This window comes from Saccopteryx bilineata, chromosome 5 (assembly GCF_036850765.1).
Source record: "Saccopteryx bilineata isolate mSacBil1 chromosome 5, mSacBil1_pri_phased_curated, whole genome shotgun sequence".
NCBI classification, from domain to species: Eukaryota; Metazoa; Chordata; class Mammalia; order Chiroptera; family Emballonuridae; genus Saccopteryx; species Saccopteryx bilineata.
The window spans coordinates 71327742-71344681 of record NC_089494.1 but is presented as its reverse complement, the minus strand read 5'-3'; the positions used below and the strand labels follow the sequence as shown (position 1 = coordinate 71344681).

The 16940-nt window shown below is 34.6% G+C and overlaps 1 protein-coding gene across 3 annotated transcripts in view; it reads left to right on the top strand.

The window, feature by feature from the left end:
* LOC136337578 (sodium channel protein type 2 subunit alpha) overlaps positions 1-16940 on the top strand; it is a 160743-nt gene that overhangs the window by 116130 nt on the left and 27673 nt on the right. For all 3 annotated transcript variants that reach the window (XM_066278965.1, XM_066278966.1, XM_066278967.1), the window contains 4 exons: positions 3760-3880; positions 8891-9045; positions 10785-10958; positions 16763-16885. In XM_066278965.1, the coding sequence (XP_066135062.1) occupies positions 3760-3880; positions 8891-9045; positions 10785-10958; positions 16763-16885 (573 nt within the window). The remainder of the gene's footprint in view (positions 1-3759; positions 3881-8890; positions 9046-10784; positions 10959-16762; positions 16886-16940) is intronic.

Here is a 16940-nt window from a genome sequence, read left to right as displayed (position 1 = left end):
AGAGAACTAGAGTCCAGGTACTGACTCATTATGACTTTTGATCAGATAATTAAAACTCCACTTCCTTCTCTAAATAGACACTGGAATGGTTGATGTTGAGGATTAACATGCAGCCTAAATTCTTTATTTGTAAACCAAGTAAAGCTATTCAAGTAATTCATGGTACAGGCAGGTCCTGTATTGTTCCACATCAGAGGAAAGTTGGAGAAGGATGAGATTTCCTCTTCTTAAAGAGGTTTCATTCACTTGCTGGGACTCCAGATTTATGTACATAGAGTGAAAACAGAGAAAACATTGTCAAAATAATTCACTATCAAAATGATTTTGGAGTCCTTCTAACTTTAGAGTTAAACTAAAGTTTACTTCATAGATTCAACTCAGGTATGAATAATTGGAATCTTGGAGTTGAGACAGCACCCCTAATTCTAAGAGTTGTTGGTCATTACATACATCATTCAAATTTGTGTTATTTTTCACCTTAAGTTAGAATATTATTTGTATCCCCTTGAATGTGAAAGTAAGTACTAGACAGGAGGTGCTAGAAATAGTGGTGAAATAAGAGTCCATGTGTAAGGCCAGTCTTCGCTGCTGTCACAGCCTCCAAGCACATGCAGGTTCCCATTAGATTCAGACAGATGGTAATGAAGCTGTGGAGCCAAGAAATGGTGGGCCATATATTTTTTCTAGCCTTGCACCGGGCAGGTGAGTAAAAACAAACACACAGGGCACCAAAACGCATTCATTCAGCGCTCACAAAGCTACTGACACATCTGGATTTTCCTAGAATCAAAGGACCCCACCAACTCAGCCACCTCTGTTTCCCATCTGCACACCTTATCCTCTCTCCACAAACTGGCTTCTCCCTCAGTACACTGCCATTTTGGCTGCTGCAGAAACATGGCCTCCTCTGCAACAACGTGGTCTCCTACTTCCCCTTTCTTCTTAAAACTTTTTGGCGCAAAAACCCCTCCTCCAGCACACATTAGCATAACCAAGCCCCTTCCCAAGCAGAAAGGTAATCAGCCGTATCAACTGTGCAGCAGCCATTTTTAACAATAAAAGTGAGCAAAATCAAATAACACAAATTTTACAAACTTATATGCCCAACACTGTGTAATAGTAATTCAGTCCTTTTCTTAACACACATCTATTAAACACACATTGGTTATAGGTACTGAAGATATAAAGATGGCAAAAGCATATTTGCTTTAAAAGATTAAATCTAATGAGATTTATCTTCTAGAAATAAAAAATACTTATGTTGCACTTTTGAAAAAGTAGTAACATGACTTTTAAGTACATAAATATTAGACTTCAGTAAAAAAAAATCTATTAACCTTTTTAGTAGTGAGTTGTTTGTTTGTTTTTCATGCTCACTAACCCTCAGGAGTGAGGTTTTTTTTCAAAAAATGAAATTATTCCAGTTTCAGTTCTATTAACTTAAAATCATGTTTGTTTGATAATCAAGTTATGGAAACAAGAAGGACATACATTTGCCTTTTTTTTAATGTTGCCTTACATATTTTTAAAATAAATCAATCGTACTCTGGATGTTCAGGAGGTACGAGGACGTACATGAATGTTCATACTACTCAAAGGATTAATTATATGTCAATACTAAGTCATGTGTTACATGAAAAAATTAAGTTGATATTACAGAATCCTCTAAAAACTCTTGAACATTTTTACGAAGATTCCCTGGAATATCTTGTCTGATAACTTTTCCTATTCCAAGGGTTAAACTTCATTATGTTATGAAGTTCATTCATTCATTCATTTTTTAAACAATATTTATTGAGTACCTTCAACATACCCAATCCTAATGTAGGCTCCGATGCAATCACTCACCAATGCCACCCTGAGCGTGTAGTGCACTCTGAATATGAATCCTCACTTTTTACTTGGGCCCTTCCCCTAGGTCTTCCTCTATGCTGTGTTTGTAGTATGATGCTTGTTTCTAAAAAGAAAGTTTTTCATTTCTTATTGTGGGCTGTCTATAGTTAGATCAGATATGAGTGTGATTCAATTTTTCTGATTACTTATATCATGTTTCAATGTCCTATGAATGATAAGATCAGTATTTTCAAGTCCCTAATATGTAACAACTTCATGTGAATCTTAGGGGTTGAAATGAGAGGATAATTAAGTCACTTCTTAGTTAATTATGTATATAAATAAGGCTACATTTATTAAAGACAAAAGATAGGAAATTAGAAAAAGTTTTAAAAATTAGGATATCTGTATAAATCTTACTTTGATATTTCATCTTAAAATAAAATATATTTAGATTTTAATGACAGAGGTATTATAATTGAGTATGTTTATATTGTGATATACTTGAGTAGAAAAATAAGTCAACAACCCACAAGCACCTTCTAATATGTAATCATTGAGTCAGATTTAATTAATTGAGTCAGATTAAAAAATAATCCCCAAACTAGTTCTTAGAAGGCAGACGTATATGATATTTATACTTCTATTACTGATATTGTTAAATTATGTAAGACAAAGAAAACATTTCCTTCTCATGTATCTATGTATAAATATTTTACTACATCAGCACCACTTGTCAAGTAAATAGTTTATATAAAGAAAATTACTTTCATATAATAAAGGAACCATTTTTCCAGGGTAATTTATATAATCCTTAGACCAAATATTCATAGACTGTCTCTAGTACTGACTACAATGTCTATTTTATAATAGTTCAACATACTTCAACGTGCATTTTATCATGTGCTTACCTCATCCCCTTTATAATGTAGTTCTTATCAGCTCAGCCATTTCCTAATGTTATGCATTAATGGTAATAACATTGTAACAGGTTTGAGAATGCTGTGGCCCAAACTACTTTGATTCCATGTGGCACTCATACCTGGCCCTGTGACATTCCTGCAGCATTTTAGGACCAGGTTAAAGACTGGGATCCATTTATTCATGCTGATCTATGAACCTGACCTGGTTAAAGTTTGTTGCATTTCAAGATCTGAAAGAACTTCTTACTCAGTATATTTTTCTTTTGGTGGCATTTGATATAACCTAAAGGAAAACAAAACAACAACCAAAGATTTATATGTGTCTGTATGAACAAAACAGGTAAGAGTGCCAAAGTAACAAGTAGTTTCCAAATGCACAATGGAATACAGGAGTGCATTGGCCAAAGAGAATGCGAAATATCAGCTCTTGCTATCAAGCTAACAATGTGCTGCTCTTTTTGGAATTAGAAAACTATAGAATATATTTAATAACAACCAGTGGTATATTTTTTCATGTCAACGAAAAGTGGATAAATTTAGATTGTTGCTGTTTATGTGCATTTGATCAAATCTTTTCTGCATTTGACATGAAAATACACTTGTGCAGCTTTCGTTGGTTGGGTCACAATTTTAGAACAAGACACACTGTACCGTTTGCAAACTAATTGACCAAAGCAAGATCACAGACGACCATACGACTCTGGCAGCTTACAGAAGCTCTCTGCAGGATTTTATCTCAGAATCTCTACACGTGGGCTTAGTCAAAAAATATTAAACTTGTTGGCACCATATTTTTTAAAGAAAAAAATATCCTGTGGTGCTGTATCTAATCTTGTGACCCCCCACCTCTACTAAAGCGAACTGGCATCATGTTTAAGATATTCTTAAATTACAGATCAAGGAAATGCATACTGAAGACTTGAGGGCGCGCACGCCTTTTGAATTTTTATATTATAGATTAAAGAAAATATTTTAAAAGCTTTTCTGTGGAATTGATTTTCAGAAGCTAAATGCAACTAGTTCATCTGAAGGCAGCACAGTTGATATAGGAGCTCCCGCTGAGGGGGAACAACCTGAGGTTGAACCTGAGGAATCCCTGGAGCCTGAAGCCTGTTTCACCGAAGGTAAGAAAAACAGTATACGTACGCTCGTGAGACTTCTCCTCGCTGTCCCTGTATTCTCACTCCCCCCTTTTTAATCATCTTTGTCTATCTAACAGCTATTTACTTGTTTGTTTTACTTTTTCTATATCAAAACAAAGATTATTTTTAAAAGATAAGATTTAATTGATGTCGCCAGATAATTTTTATTTTTGTGGATCCTGTTCAACTCTAAGAAATGCTGCTACTAACTATCTTGGTTTTTTGATGGCCTTCTAGAATATATAACAGATGAGAAAACCAAATCATATCTATCTCTCTTTCACTTCAAAAAATAAAAGAAAGTATTTAAAAGTCAAAGAAGTAGTTTATTGTTTGCAGTTTTATCAGATCATAAGGGGTACTGACTGATAATGGTACATTTAAGGTCAAATAAAGGTCAAAAGTTCTTATTAGTTCTGAATTATAATATATAATTAAATGCCAAAATATACCTTGGGTTAGTATATATAAATATTATATAATATTTGGTACCATGCCATTAAAATAATCTGAAGAGAATTTTCCAAAGGAAGCTGAAAGTATATTATTTGAGGTTTGGATCAGTTATCTCTTGAATATAACACTATGCATCAAACTACCCAAAACATCTTAGCATGTAACAACAAACTTATATTTTGGCTCACAACTCCAGGGCTAGCTAGCTAGTTTTACTGATCTTGGTTGGGCTCTTTCACAAATTTGAGGTCTTGTATGAGACAATTGAGGTGACTCAGCTCCACTTTACTCTTACCCTCCTCAAACAGGCCCGGCATTGTTCTCATGGTGAAGGTAAAGGGGCAAGAGAGAAGCCAAAATGCTCAGAACTTGTAGCCCCTGCCTTGTTCACCTGGCCAAACCAGATTTAGTGTTGGAATTCACATCTAATGATGCAGAGAGGCATAAAGATTAGTGTAATACCATAGAGTACAAAATTCTTTACATTTCTTAGATAAACCACTGTTGTAGACATAGAAAGAGTTCCCTGAAGCCCTGGAAATCATTTATTTTAACTCATTTCTTTAATTAACAGCTTTTTAATAAATTATACTCTATCTTTTTTCTTTTCTTTTTCTTGTGGCAGAAACAGAGAGAGTCAGAGAGAGGGACAGACAGGAACAGACAGACAGGAAGGGAGAGAGATGAGAAGCATCAATTCTTTGTTCCGGTTCCTTAGTTGTTCATTGATTGCTTTCTCATGTGTGCCTTGACCATGGACCTTCAGCAGACTGAGTGAACCCTTGCTCGAGTCAGCGACCTTGGGCTCAAGCTGGTGAGCCTTGCTCAAACCAGATGAGCCCACGCTCAAGCTGGCAACCTTGGAGTCTTGAACTTGGGTCCTCCGCATCCCAGTCCGACACTCTATCCACTGTGCCACCATCTGGTCAGGCAAATCATAATATATCTTAATCCCAAATTCAATATCATATTGTAATTGCTGAAATGAAAGTTTAATAATGACAGCTTCAAATTTTTACTAGATTATTGCAACTAACTTTTTACTAGTTTATTGCAATTAAAATCTTTTTGAGGGGTGCTATATGTTTATTTTAAGAACATTAAAACGTTTAATATAAACTTTAAGTTAATTACTTTTTGTATGTGTTTTTCTGGAGTAGCCGGGATGCAGACAGACTCCTGCATGCACCCAACTGGGATCCACCCAGCATGCCCACCAGGGAGTGATGCTCTGCCCATCTGGGGCATTGCTCCATTGCAACTGGAGCCATTCTAGCACCTGAGATGGAAGCCATGAAGCCATCCTCAGCAACGGGGCCCACTTTGCTCCAATGGAGCCTTGGCTGACAGAGGGGAAGAGAGAGACAGAAAGAAAGGAGAGGGGGAGGAGTGGAGAAGCAGACGAGCACTTCTTCTGTGTGCCCTGGCCGGGAATCAAACCTGAGACTTCCACATGCCAAGTCAATGCTCTACCGCTGAGCCAACTGGCCAGGACAAAGCTAATTTTTTTAACTGCAATTATATAGATGTTAGAAATCACATTGATGTCATATATTCTTTCAAGGTTATTACAGAAGATTATTTTGCATACACATTGATTTTGGACTTAAATGCATATGTGATAATAAATATTTAAATATTAATTTTCAGTTATATAATAATTTCAGAGGGAGAACTGTTTGTTCAGCTCAAGTTATGAGAAAAACCATATTTTTTTCTATTTCCTTCAAAAAATCTGCATATATTTCAGTTTAGTTACTTAATTCTGAAAAAAATTATGACTTCACAAAACATTCAAGTGGTATATCACAAAAATCATTTCTGTAGTATTTGTTATTACTTTTCCCCTGATAGTTAGCTTATTTTAGGGTCACAGTATATGCATAATAATAATGATGATGCCATCAACATTTGTCTTTTAGAAAGTTAAAGATATACTTAAGAATGAAATATTACCAACATAACTTTACACACAACAATAATAACTAATACATATATACCAACCAACCAACCAACTTTAATGATTTGATTATTTTGTGTCAATTTTGCTGCAAAGTTTTTAAGAATAAAACAGATACCTATTAGGTCCTTTTTGTACCCTTTCCTTTCTTCCATCTCATAGGTAAACCAGTGTCTCAATATTTTGGCTTTTATTTATTTATTTATTTATTTATTTGCACTAACTCTGATCATTTTTTGGTTGCACAGTGTTTTTTCATCTCACATCCTCTTTAAGGGAGGAAATTAACTGAAGTTTTATTTAACTAATTACAGGAATATATTCAAGGCATATAATATTTTTATTCTTTGGGAAAACAAAAATGTAAAACAGTTCTTGCCTTCAAGGAAACAACAAATATGCCCTGGGTTACTTAGATGAGAAACTAATAGCATTAAGTTTTCATGAAACAAAGGATATGGATATGATCTAGTCAGTACATTATGCATCTGATAAATACCAATGCAGTAAAATATGATGCTCCTTGAAGATGAGGTATACATTATCCTATTCATTGAACAAGAGCCCTATCTCCTGACCTCTCTGTTTACGCATCAGTGCCACCGTTTTCTGTGTGCTGCCAGGTCCTGTCAGCCCAGCAGTGTTCCTGACCACTGTCACCACTGTTGCCCTTGTTTTCACTTTCTTTCATGTTCAGCTGATTGTATCTCCTAAACTTTTAATGTTTTTTCCATCCTCTTTCTTCTATTTACCCAGTTTTTTAAATTGGCATAGATAATTCTAAATCAGTGTTCTTATCAGGTAAATCTTCATAACTCCTTAAAATTCTTCAATGTTTTCTTTATTAAACAGCCCCTAAAATTTAAATTTTCTAATTGATTCACTCCAGTCTTTTTCTCAGATTGGCTCTGGTCCTGACTCTGTCATGCAACCTCCAGACTTTCCTCTCATCAAGTTTGGCTTGTATCAAAATTTCTGCATTCCTTAACAGCTCTATGTACTAGAATGGGTTATTTTATTTATTTATTTTTAATTTTTTTTTATTAATTTTACTAGGGTGACATCAATAAATCAGGGTACATATATTCAAAGAAAACATGTCCAGGTTATCTTGTCAATCAATTATGTTGCATACCCATCACCCAAAGTCTGATTGTCCTCCGTCACCTTCTATCTAGTTTTCTTTGTGCCCCTCCCCTCTTTCCTTTCCCTCCCTCCCCCTCCGTAACCACCACACTCTTATCAATGTCTCTTAGTCTCGTTTTTATGTCCCACCAATATATGGAATAATGCAGTTCTTGGTTTTTCTGATTTACTTATTTCTCTTCGTATAATGTTATCAAGATCCCACCATTTTGTTGTAAATGATCCGATGTCATCATTTGTTATGGCTGAGTAGTATTCCATAGTGTATATGTGCCATATCTTCTTTATCCAGTCTTCTATTGAAGGGCTTTTTGGTTGTTTCCATGTCTTGGCCACTGTGAACAATGCTGCAATGAACATGGGGCTGCATATGTCTTTACGTATCAATGTTTCTAAGTTTTTGGAGTATATACCCAGTAGAGGGATTGCTGGGTCATAAGGTAGTTCTATTTTCAGTTTTTTGAGGAACCACCATACGTACTTCCATAATGGTTGTACTACTTTACATTCCCACCAACAATGAATGAGGCCCTTTTTCTCCACAGCCTCTCCAACATTTGCTATTACCTGTCTTGTTAATAATAGCTAATCGAACAGGTGTGAGGTGGTATCTCATTGCATAGAACTAATTATTTTACAGCCTTCAAAGTCTATTCTCAAATCCATTACCACCGTAAAGTTCAATATCAGAAATTAAACTCTGCCAACCAACTCTCACAATACCTTATTTATTATGTGATAATTGTTGCTTTTTATAACTATAGAATCTGTGAGAAAATCTTCCCTGCTTAAAATGTATGCGCTTTTTTGGGGCAAGATTATGTTGTACACATTCTATATAATTTGTCTAATACAATTCCTTGAATACAGAAGGTATTCAATAAATATTTGTTGACAAGCCTTTGATCTAGTCATCCAAAATCATACAAAGATGTTTATCACACTGTTGCTAACAATAACCAGAATTAAGGCAACATAAATAGTCAGTAATAGTAGAATATTTATATAACTTCTGGCTAAGTCTGATAGTCTTATTTGGAGATATTGTGAAACCTTTCATATTCTTTTTATTTGTAATAAAAAAGAAATGTTTATATTAGACCATTAAGTAAACTAATTAGAATTCAAATATACATAATGTCCACATATGAATGAAATCACACTCATAAGAAGAGGGTGGAACTATCAGCTTTTGGTGATATCAATTTTCTATGTTTTTATAATGTAATATAATGTATCACATAAAAATTATAGAATGAATGATTAAAATACCATATAAATGATTTGTATTTCTAAAAGTGGAAGCCATCTTAAAAAAGTAAAGTCATTTACAAGGTATCAGATAATAACATAGATGAATCTCTCACAGATACAAATGTATATAATCAAAGAGTTTTTTCTTTTTCTTCTTTTATTTTGACATATTTTAGACTGTGTACGCAAGTTTAAGTGTTGTCAGATAAGCATAGAAGAAGGCAAAGGAAAACTCTGGTGGAACTTGAGAAAAACTTGCTATAAAATAGTGGAGCATAACTGGTTTGAAACCTTCATTGTCTTCATGATTCTGCTTAGCAGTGGGGCACTGGTAGGTGACATATGATCTGCTCCTCCACCTTTACCCTTTCCCGTTCCCTTCAATGAACCGCCTATTACATCTTTTTACAATAAGCTGTCAGTGAGGATGAGAGTTATTGTGCGATATTTATAGTACAGTTGTGAAAGGCTCAATAAATAAGCGTGATAAATGTATTGTTCTGGATAGGCCTCAGATTGAATCAAACTCAGAACAAGATGCTTCTGGTAATATTTAAAGAAGAATCTTTTTGACTTTCAGTTAACAGAGACAGTTCTCATTAAGAATGACTTATGTAGGCATGGTATGGGATTATCAGCTAAATATCAAACTGCTTAACATAAACCCCATTGCTGCAGGGGACACACCGGTCTTGTTCATGCTGATTCTCTAGTGCCAACCATAGTGAGTGGTAAATAGTAAACTAACAAAAATACTGACTAGAGGCAAAGTGAAACATTACAAACTTATTTTATGTCAATTTTATTCAATGGGATAGTCAATTTGGTCAAAATATTAATTAATATAATAAAAACAGTGTGGCTAGTTTTCCTACTTGGTCATACAAACATGGTTGCTTTATTTTTTTAGTCAGTGGTGTTTGTTGATTCATTTCAACATGAGGATAGCATTGTATCTAGAAGCATTTGACTGAAATCCTGTAACTTGCCATGTACTCAGAACAGATAAGATCAACCCTGTGTTTTAACGCCTCACAGAAAGACAACTGTGAGGTCTCTTCAGTGACTCATGTCCCTGTATAGTAGTAGCTCTTGGTTTTCAAATACACCCAGTCAAAACTGGCTTTTCTGAGGGGCTTCCACCTGCCGCTATACATTGAACTGAAAAGCCATTAGGCCCTTGTGCTAAGCCCTGGGAACAAACTAGATCTCCATTTCTTCAAAATAAAGAATATTTTCCTTTATCCTTAATCCAGACCACCAAGTTTCCCTCATAGTTTTTCTGGCAAAGGGATTGAGTTAAATAAATGCTCTTTTCGTTCTAGAAGTCCCAGGAATTCCTTTTAATGAGTCCTCTCACCCTTTCTGAAAAGCTCCGCAAAATGATAGCAGAGGGGGATACTGTAGACATGCCCAGACTCTGTGTGTTTGTGTGTGTGTGTACGAGAGAAAGAGAAACAGAGAGAGAGAGAAACAGAGAGAGAAAGAGAGAGAGAAAGAGAGAGAGAAAGAGAGAGAGAAGAAAGAAAGAAAGAAAGAAAGGAAGGAAGGAAGGAAGGAAGGAAGGAAGGAAGGAAGGAAGGAAGGAAGGAAGAAAGAAGAAAGAAAGAAAGAAAGAAAGAAAGAAAGAAAGAAAGAAAGAAAGAAAGAAAGAAAGAAAGAAAGAAAGAAAAAGGAGAGAAAGGAGAAAGTTTCCTTACCCAGGCTAAACGGGTGCCTTGCTTTACATTTGCAATAGAGAAAGGATAGATAGATTCCAGTGACTGCATTAAATAAAGTGGGCCTTCCTGCCATGACTTTCTGCTGTATAGAGAGAAGCAGCTGGCTGTCAAATTTTTTTAAGCTTTTTAGAGATACCCTGATACTAAAATGTTAATATTATTTAAATTTGTTGGTTGACTGAAATGCAGTCATTTGCATATAGATAACTATAAAGCAAAATGCAGATATGAGAAACACAAGGTTTCTAGCCTCAGGCACCTAAGAGGCTTGTAGAATGTTTTTTCTAATAAGCTACCAATTAGAGACAGTTCATGACAATGAAATTTAATGGGATATTTTTATTTACAGGCCTTTGAAGACATCTATATTGAGCAGCGAAAAACCATTAAAACCATGTTAGAATATGCTGACAAAGTTTTCACTTATATATTCATCCTGGAAATGCTTCTCAAGTGGGTTGCATATGGTTTTCAAGTGTATTTTACCAATGCCTGGTGCTGGCTGGATTTTCTGATTGTGGATGTGAGTATTCTTTACTTTCTTGTCCCATTCCATGGCATGTAATAAGAAGTAGTCCTCACATGGTGCCCGACGAGTATATAATAGGCACTCTGAAAATACTGTATGCTTCAGCCCAAATATAAATGAAGATTCCTATTTTCCCAATGATAAAAATTCCCCAAGCAATTTTTTTGTTACCAATTTAAATGCCTTTACTTTCACAGATAAAACAGTGAAATGCTGTTACTATAACTAGTGATTTATATTCAAATTAATATTAAAAATCTCAACTGATACAAATACTATATTAATGAAGATTGTGGAAGTTTTATTTTTTCACTCTCACATTTAACACAATAGCAGTATTTCAGTTCTTCACTGTCATCTTTGACATTAGTATCTTTGTCATCACCAGACAGTTTAGAGAAGTGTTCATCCCATAAATGAATTAGTAATTACAAAGAAATTTGAAAGTCCAAATAGAAAGAGACACTTCTTATTTTGTATTATAGTTGAAACAGATTGACTATGAGCTAATTATTTAAAGGTTTTATTAATCACATTGGTGTTGCAAATAAAGTAAGATGCAGTACCAGAATACAAGAGGCTTTAAAACATTGAATATAACATTACTTCCTGATTTCTGAGTGAGAAGTTTGAGAAAGATCTTAGCTTTTATTCATAAATATAAGATCTTAACTGAACACAAAAAAAACCTTCCAGTCATTTTTATTTAATTTTGGAAATTCACTTCTTAAATACCTTTCAAATTAGGGGTTCATTCAGAATGGATAGGAAGGAACTTAAAGGCTTTTTGTCTAGAAAGGTCTAGGGGAGATGGTGAGTACCGGGAATGAGGGTTTGGGGGAAGGGACCAGATTGCTGCTCACTGCCAACATAATGGAGAACTATGTGGAATTCTCAGGAAAGCACAACGTGTTTAACAGTGCATTGCAAAGGTAATATTCTGTTGATTTTAATAATTTCTTGGCAATTAAAGACATATTTTGATATACAAAATTTACTTATCATGTTAGCAAAAGAGAAAAATGAACCCTTTCTTGGAGAAAATTAATTTTTACAGTTTTAAGTGAAAAAAATATATTAGCTTAATAATCCAATATGAACTTTCTATCACCAAACAGATGAAGAAAAAATGTGTAAGAGGCAAAGAGAGTTCTTTGAATTTAAGAGAGAAAAATATCTTATTTTTTTAATCTGCTTGATGTGGATCTATTTTGAAATATAACATAGAAAGTTACATGCAAAATTAAAACCAGAAGTTTTCTGGCAATAAAATATCAATAAATAATATATATATATTTTTTATTATTATTATTTTAAGTGAGAAGTGGGGAGGCAGAGAGACAAACTCCTGCATGTGCCCTGAATCTACCTGGCAAACCCCCTATGAGGTGATGCTCTGTCCATCTTGGTTGCTCAGCAACCAAGCTATTTTAGTGCCTGAGGTGAGGCCATGGAGCCATCCTCAGTGCCCATAGCCAACTTGCTCCAACTGAGCCATGGCTGTAAGAGGGGAAGAGAAAGATAGAAAAAGAGAAGGAAGAGGTGGAGAGATAGAGAAGCAGATGGTCGCTCCTCCTATGTGCCCTGACTGGGAATCAAACCTGAGCATACACATGTTGGGTCAATGCTCTACCACTAGCCAAGCAGCCAGGGCAATAAACAATATTTAAAACCCATATGTTTGGACATTACAAACAATGAGAAAATATATCAAGTCTATGCCATTCTTTATTTGTATAATGAGCTTAGAGATGATACTTTTCCTTTTCCATATTTTCTGCATGTAGTGAAGATACATTGCTAAATTTATAATAAGATACATTATATTTAATATAGCTATGTAATAATAAAGGCATTAAGTCAATATTCCCTAAATAAAATAAATTCTTTTTTTAATACTTAACCTTTTTATTAAAGTATAGTTGGTATACAATATAGTATTAGTTTGACATATACAACATACTGATTTGACATTTTTATACCTTGCAATGTAACCATCACACTAAGTTCAGTAACCATCTGTAAATGTGCAAAATTATTATAATATTGTTGACTGTATTTGCCTTTACCTTTTTACCCATCACTTCTGGCAAACATTAGTTTGTTTTCTGTTTCTATGAATTTGGTTTTGCTTTGTTATGTTTGTTCATTTTTTTTATATTCCATATAAGTGAACTTGCATAGTATTTGTCTTCCTCTGTTTGACTATTTAATTTAACATGATACCCTCTATGTCTGTCCATGTTGTCACAAATAGCAAGATTTTTTATTTTATTGCTGAGTAATATTCCATTGTGTATATATAAAACCTTTTTATCCATTTATCTATTGATGGACACCTACGTTGCTTCCATATCTTTGCTATTGTAAATAATGCTTCAAAAGACATAGGGATGTATATGTATTTTTGAATTAGTGTCTTTTTTCTTTGGATAAATACCCAGAAGTGAATTTCTGGGTTGTGTGATAGTTCTATTTTTAGTTTTTGTGGAATCTCCATATTGTTTTCCATAATGGCTGCACCAATTTACAATACTAACACAGTGCATGACTTGTTATTTGTTGATTTTTTTACTATAGCCATTTTTATTATAGATTTTTTATTATTATATTATAATATCTCATTGTGGTTTTCATTTGCATTTCTCTGATAAGTGTTGTTGAACATCTTTTCTTTTTTTTTTTTAAACAATCTTTTTTTTTTAAATATTTTATTTATTGATTTTTTTAGAGAGAGAGGAGTGAGAGAGAGAGACAGAGAGAGAGAGAAGGGGGAGGAGCAGGAAGCATCAACTCCCATATGTGCCTTGACCAGGCAAGCCCAAGGTTTTGAACCGGCGACCTCAGTTGAACATCTTTTCATATATCTATTGGCTTTGGAAAAATGGCTATTCGTGTCCTCTATTTTTTTTTATTGTTCAGTTAGCTTTTTGTTGTTGTTATTGAGTTATGAGTTCCTTATATATTTTGAATATTAACCCATTATTGAATATATCATGTGAATATCTACTTTTATTTAGTAGGTTGTCTTTTCATTTTGTTGATGGTTTTCTTCACTGTGTGGAAGTGTTTTAGTCTGATACTGTAGTTCTATTTGTTTATTTTTGCTCTTGTTTCTTGCCTAAGAAGACATAGCCAAAAAGATATTACTAAGAGAGATGTCAAAGAGTTACTGCTTATATTTTCTTCTAGGTTTTTTATGGTTTCAGGTCTTACATTTAAGTCTTTAATCCATTTTGAGTTTATTTTTGTATATGATGTAAGAAAGTGGTCCAGTTTCACTTTTTTTTTTTCTTCTTTTCCAAGTAAGAGGAGGAGAGGTAGAAACAGACTCCTGCATGCATCCCAACTTGAGTCGACCCGGCAATTCTCATATGGGGCTGATGCTTTGTCCATCTCTGGCCATGCTTGCAACCAAGCTATTTTTAGCACCTGAGATGGAGATTCCACAGAGCCATCCTCAGCACCTGGCTGATGTGCTTGAACCAATCAATTCATGGCTGCAGAAGGGGAAGAGAGAGAGAGAGAGAGAGAGAGAGAGAGAGAGAGAGAGAGAGAAGGGGGAGGGAGAGGGGTGGAGAAGCAGATAGTTGCTTCTCTTGTGTGCCCTGACTGAGAATCAAACCCAGGACTTCCACATGCTGGGCTGATACTCTACCACTGAGCCAACTGATCAGGGCCTAGTTTTACTTTAATGCGTGTATCTGTCCAGTTTTCTTTCATATAGTTTCTATTTCTTTATTGGGATCCTCTGTATTTTCCTTTAATTATTTTACATGGGTCCCTTTCACTCTTTGAATATATTTACAATAGTATAAAGAAATTCTTAAGAGAAATCTAGTTGTTCTGCAGCTGGTATTTACATTACCTAACACATTCTGATATTTACCTTCTTAGATTTAAGAAAACTATTGTGATAATATTAAACTAATCAATACTTTACTTTTTATCCATATATTTTTGATCATCTATTTTGTTACTGAAGATACTAAGTTGCATGTCATTTTTCTGGGCATGTAGGAGCTCAGAGTTGTCTAGTGAAGACAGATATGTATACAACTAGAAGATGAAGTCTGTATTAGAAGTGCCATTCACTTCTCTGAAGGAGGGGGAGAGGCTTTGTGAGGACAGTGCAGTATGAGCTACAGTGTGAGGGATAAGAATGTCAGCAGGTACAGATGAGGGGAGGGGCACCAAAATATTAAGACATTGATGCATGTCAACAGGGTATGTTCAAGGAACAAGTAGCCCTTGTGGGTAAGTACAGTGCCGGAGAGTGAGGGAAAGCATTCTGTAATTGGATGATAAAATAAGATAATTTGGAGAAGAGTTTAAAGACCCTGAAATACCATCCAAAGAGATTTAGACCTTTAAAGATTTCTTCTTTACTAAACTAGAGATAATGGAAAGTAACAAAAGAAGTTCACTATTTTAGGGAGAGAAATTTGGTGGAGATATGAATAATGGAAAGAATTTTAAAAAGGAGATTATTTAAAGGCCAAAAGACCAATTGGGACCTTTATTTTTTAGTTATCTGTAAAGAGGAGACCTGCAAAGTCTGAAAGTTTAGATTTTAGAAAAAATATATATATAAACAACTAAAAATATAATTTTGTAGCTCAGTATTTTTCAAATTAGAAGTTTTGCTGTTTTAGATTACATGTGCAGGCTTGACCTGTGGTGGCGCAGTGGATCCAGCATCGACCTGGAATGCTGAGGTTGGTGGTTCAAAACCCTGGGCTTGCCCGGTCAAGGCACATATGGGAGTTGATGCTTTCTACTCCTCCCCCTTCTCTCTCTCTCTCTCTCTCTCTCTCTCTCTCTCCTCTAAAATGAATAAATAAATAAAAATAATTTTAAAAAAAGATTACATGTGCAGAACTGTTTCAAAAAGTCCAGTTTTGTTGTGAAAAATTTTCTGTTATAGTTATTTTTCTTAAAAATTTTTTTTCAAATATCTTTAATACCATACTGTTAAAGCTGTATTATACATCTATTTTTATTTACCTGCTTTTGAAATTCAGGTACACTTTAGCTTATATAATTTTAATGCATTTTTCTGGGTATTTTCAAAGGAAATCACACATTCCTGTGCCACCTATGACATTTCTTTCTTTTTCAGCTGAGATTTTAAACTTTTATCAACTACATTAGTCACATGTACAAATGATTAAAGAAAACATTGTTTTGGCAATTTCTAATTAAGTATACTAAAATATTGTAAGTTAATTTGAGCTAATTAATGATTTTGTACCCTCATTGAAATTTACGTAAAGGTAAAGCCGCTGTTTAGAGGCCCGGATCATTCTGAATGTGTTATGTTCAGATTCACGAATGTTTTGCATACTTTCCTAATGTACTTGTGCTGTTTAAATTTCCCATTAAGTTCTGCTAAATAATGTGAGAAATGGTAAAGTTTTACAGATGAAGATCACATAACTGTGTCATTCTTTTTCTTGCTTTACATTTAATTTACAAAAAAAAAGTTCTTGTCGAGAATCTTGGAAAGAGAACATATATAGCTTTTTCTTTCTCGTTCATTTAAACCAGTGGTTCTAAAAGTGTGCCTTCCAGACCACTTTCATTAGATTCACCTGGGAACCTTTAAGAAATGCAAACTATCAGACCCCACCCCAAAGCTACTGACTCAGAATCTGCCAGGGGTCTGTCTATGTTTTCAACAAGCCCTCCAGGTGATGCTGATACTGAGGACAACTAGTTTATCACAAAAAGCAAAGTTGAACTGTGTACGCCTTTTTATGTGTAAATAGGAAACCTGTGTTGCTCTTTCTGTACAGGTCTCCTTGGTTAGCTTGACTGCAAATGCCTTGGGTTACTCAGAACTTGGTGCCATCAAATCCCTCAGAACACTAAGAGCTCTGAGACCACTGAGAGCCTTATCCCGCTTTGAAGGAATGAGGGTAAGACCAAAGGTTTTATAGTTTCTTGTAATTACAGTTAAGAACAGACAAACAT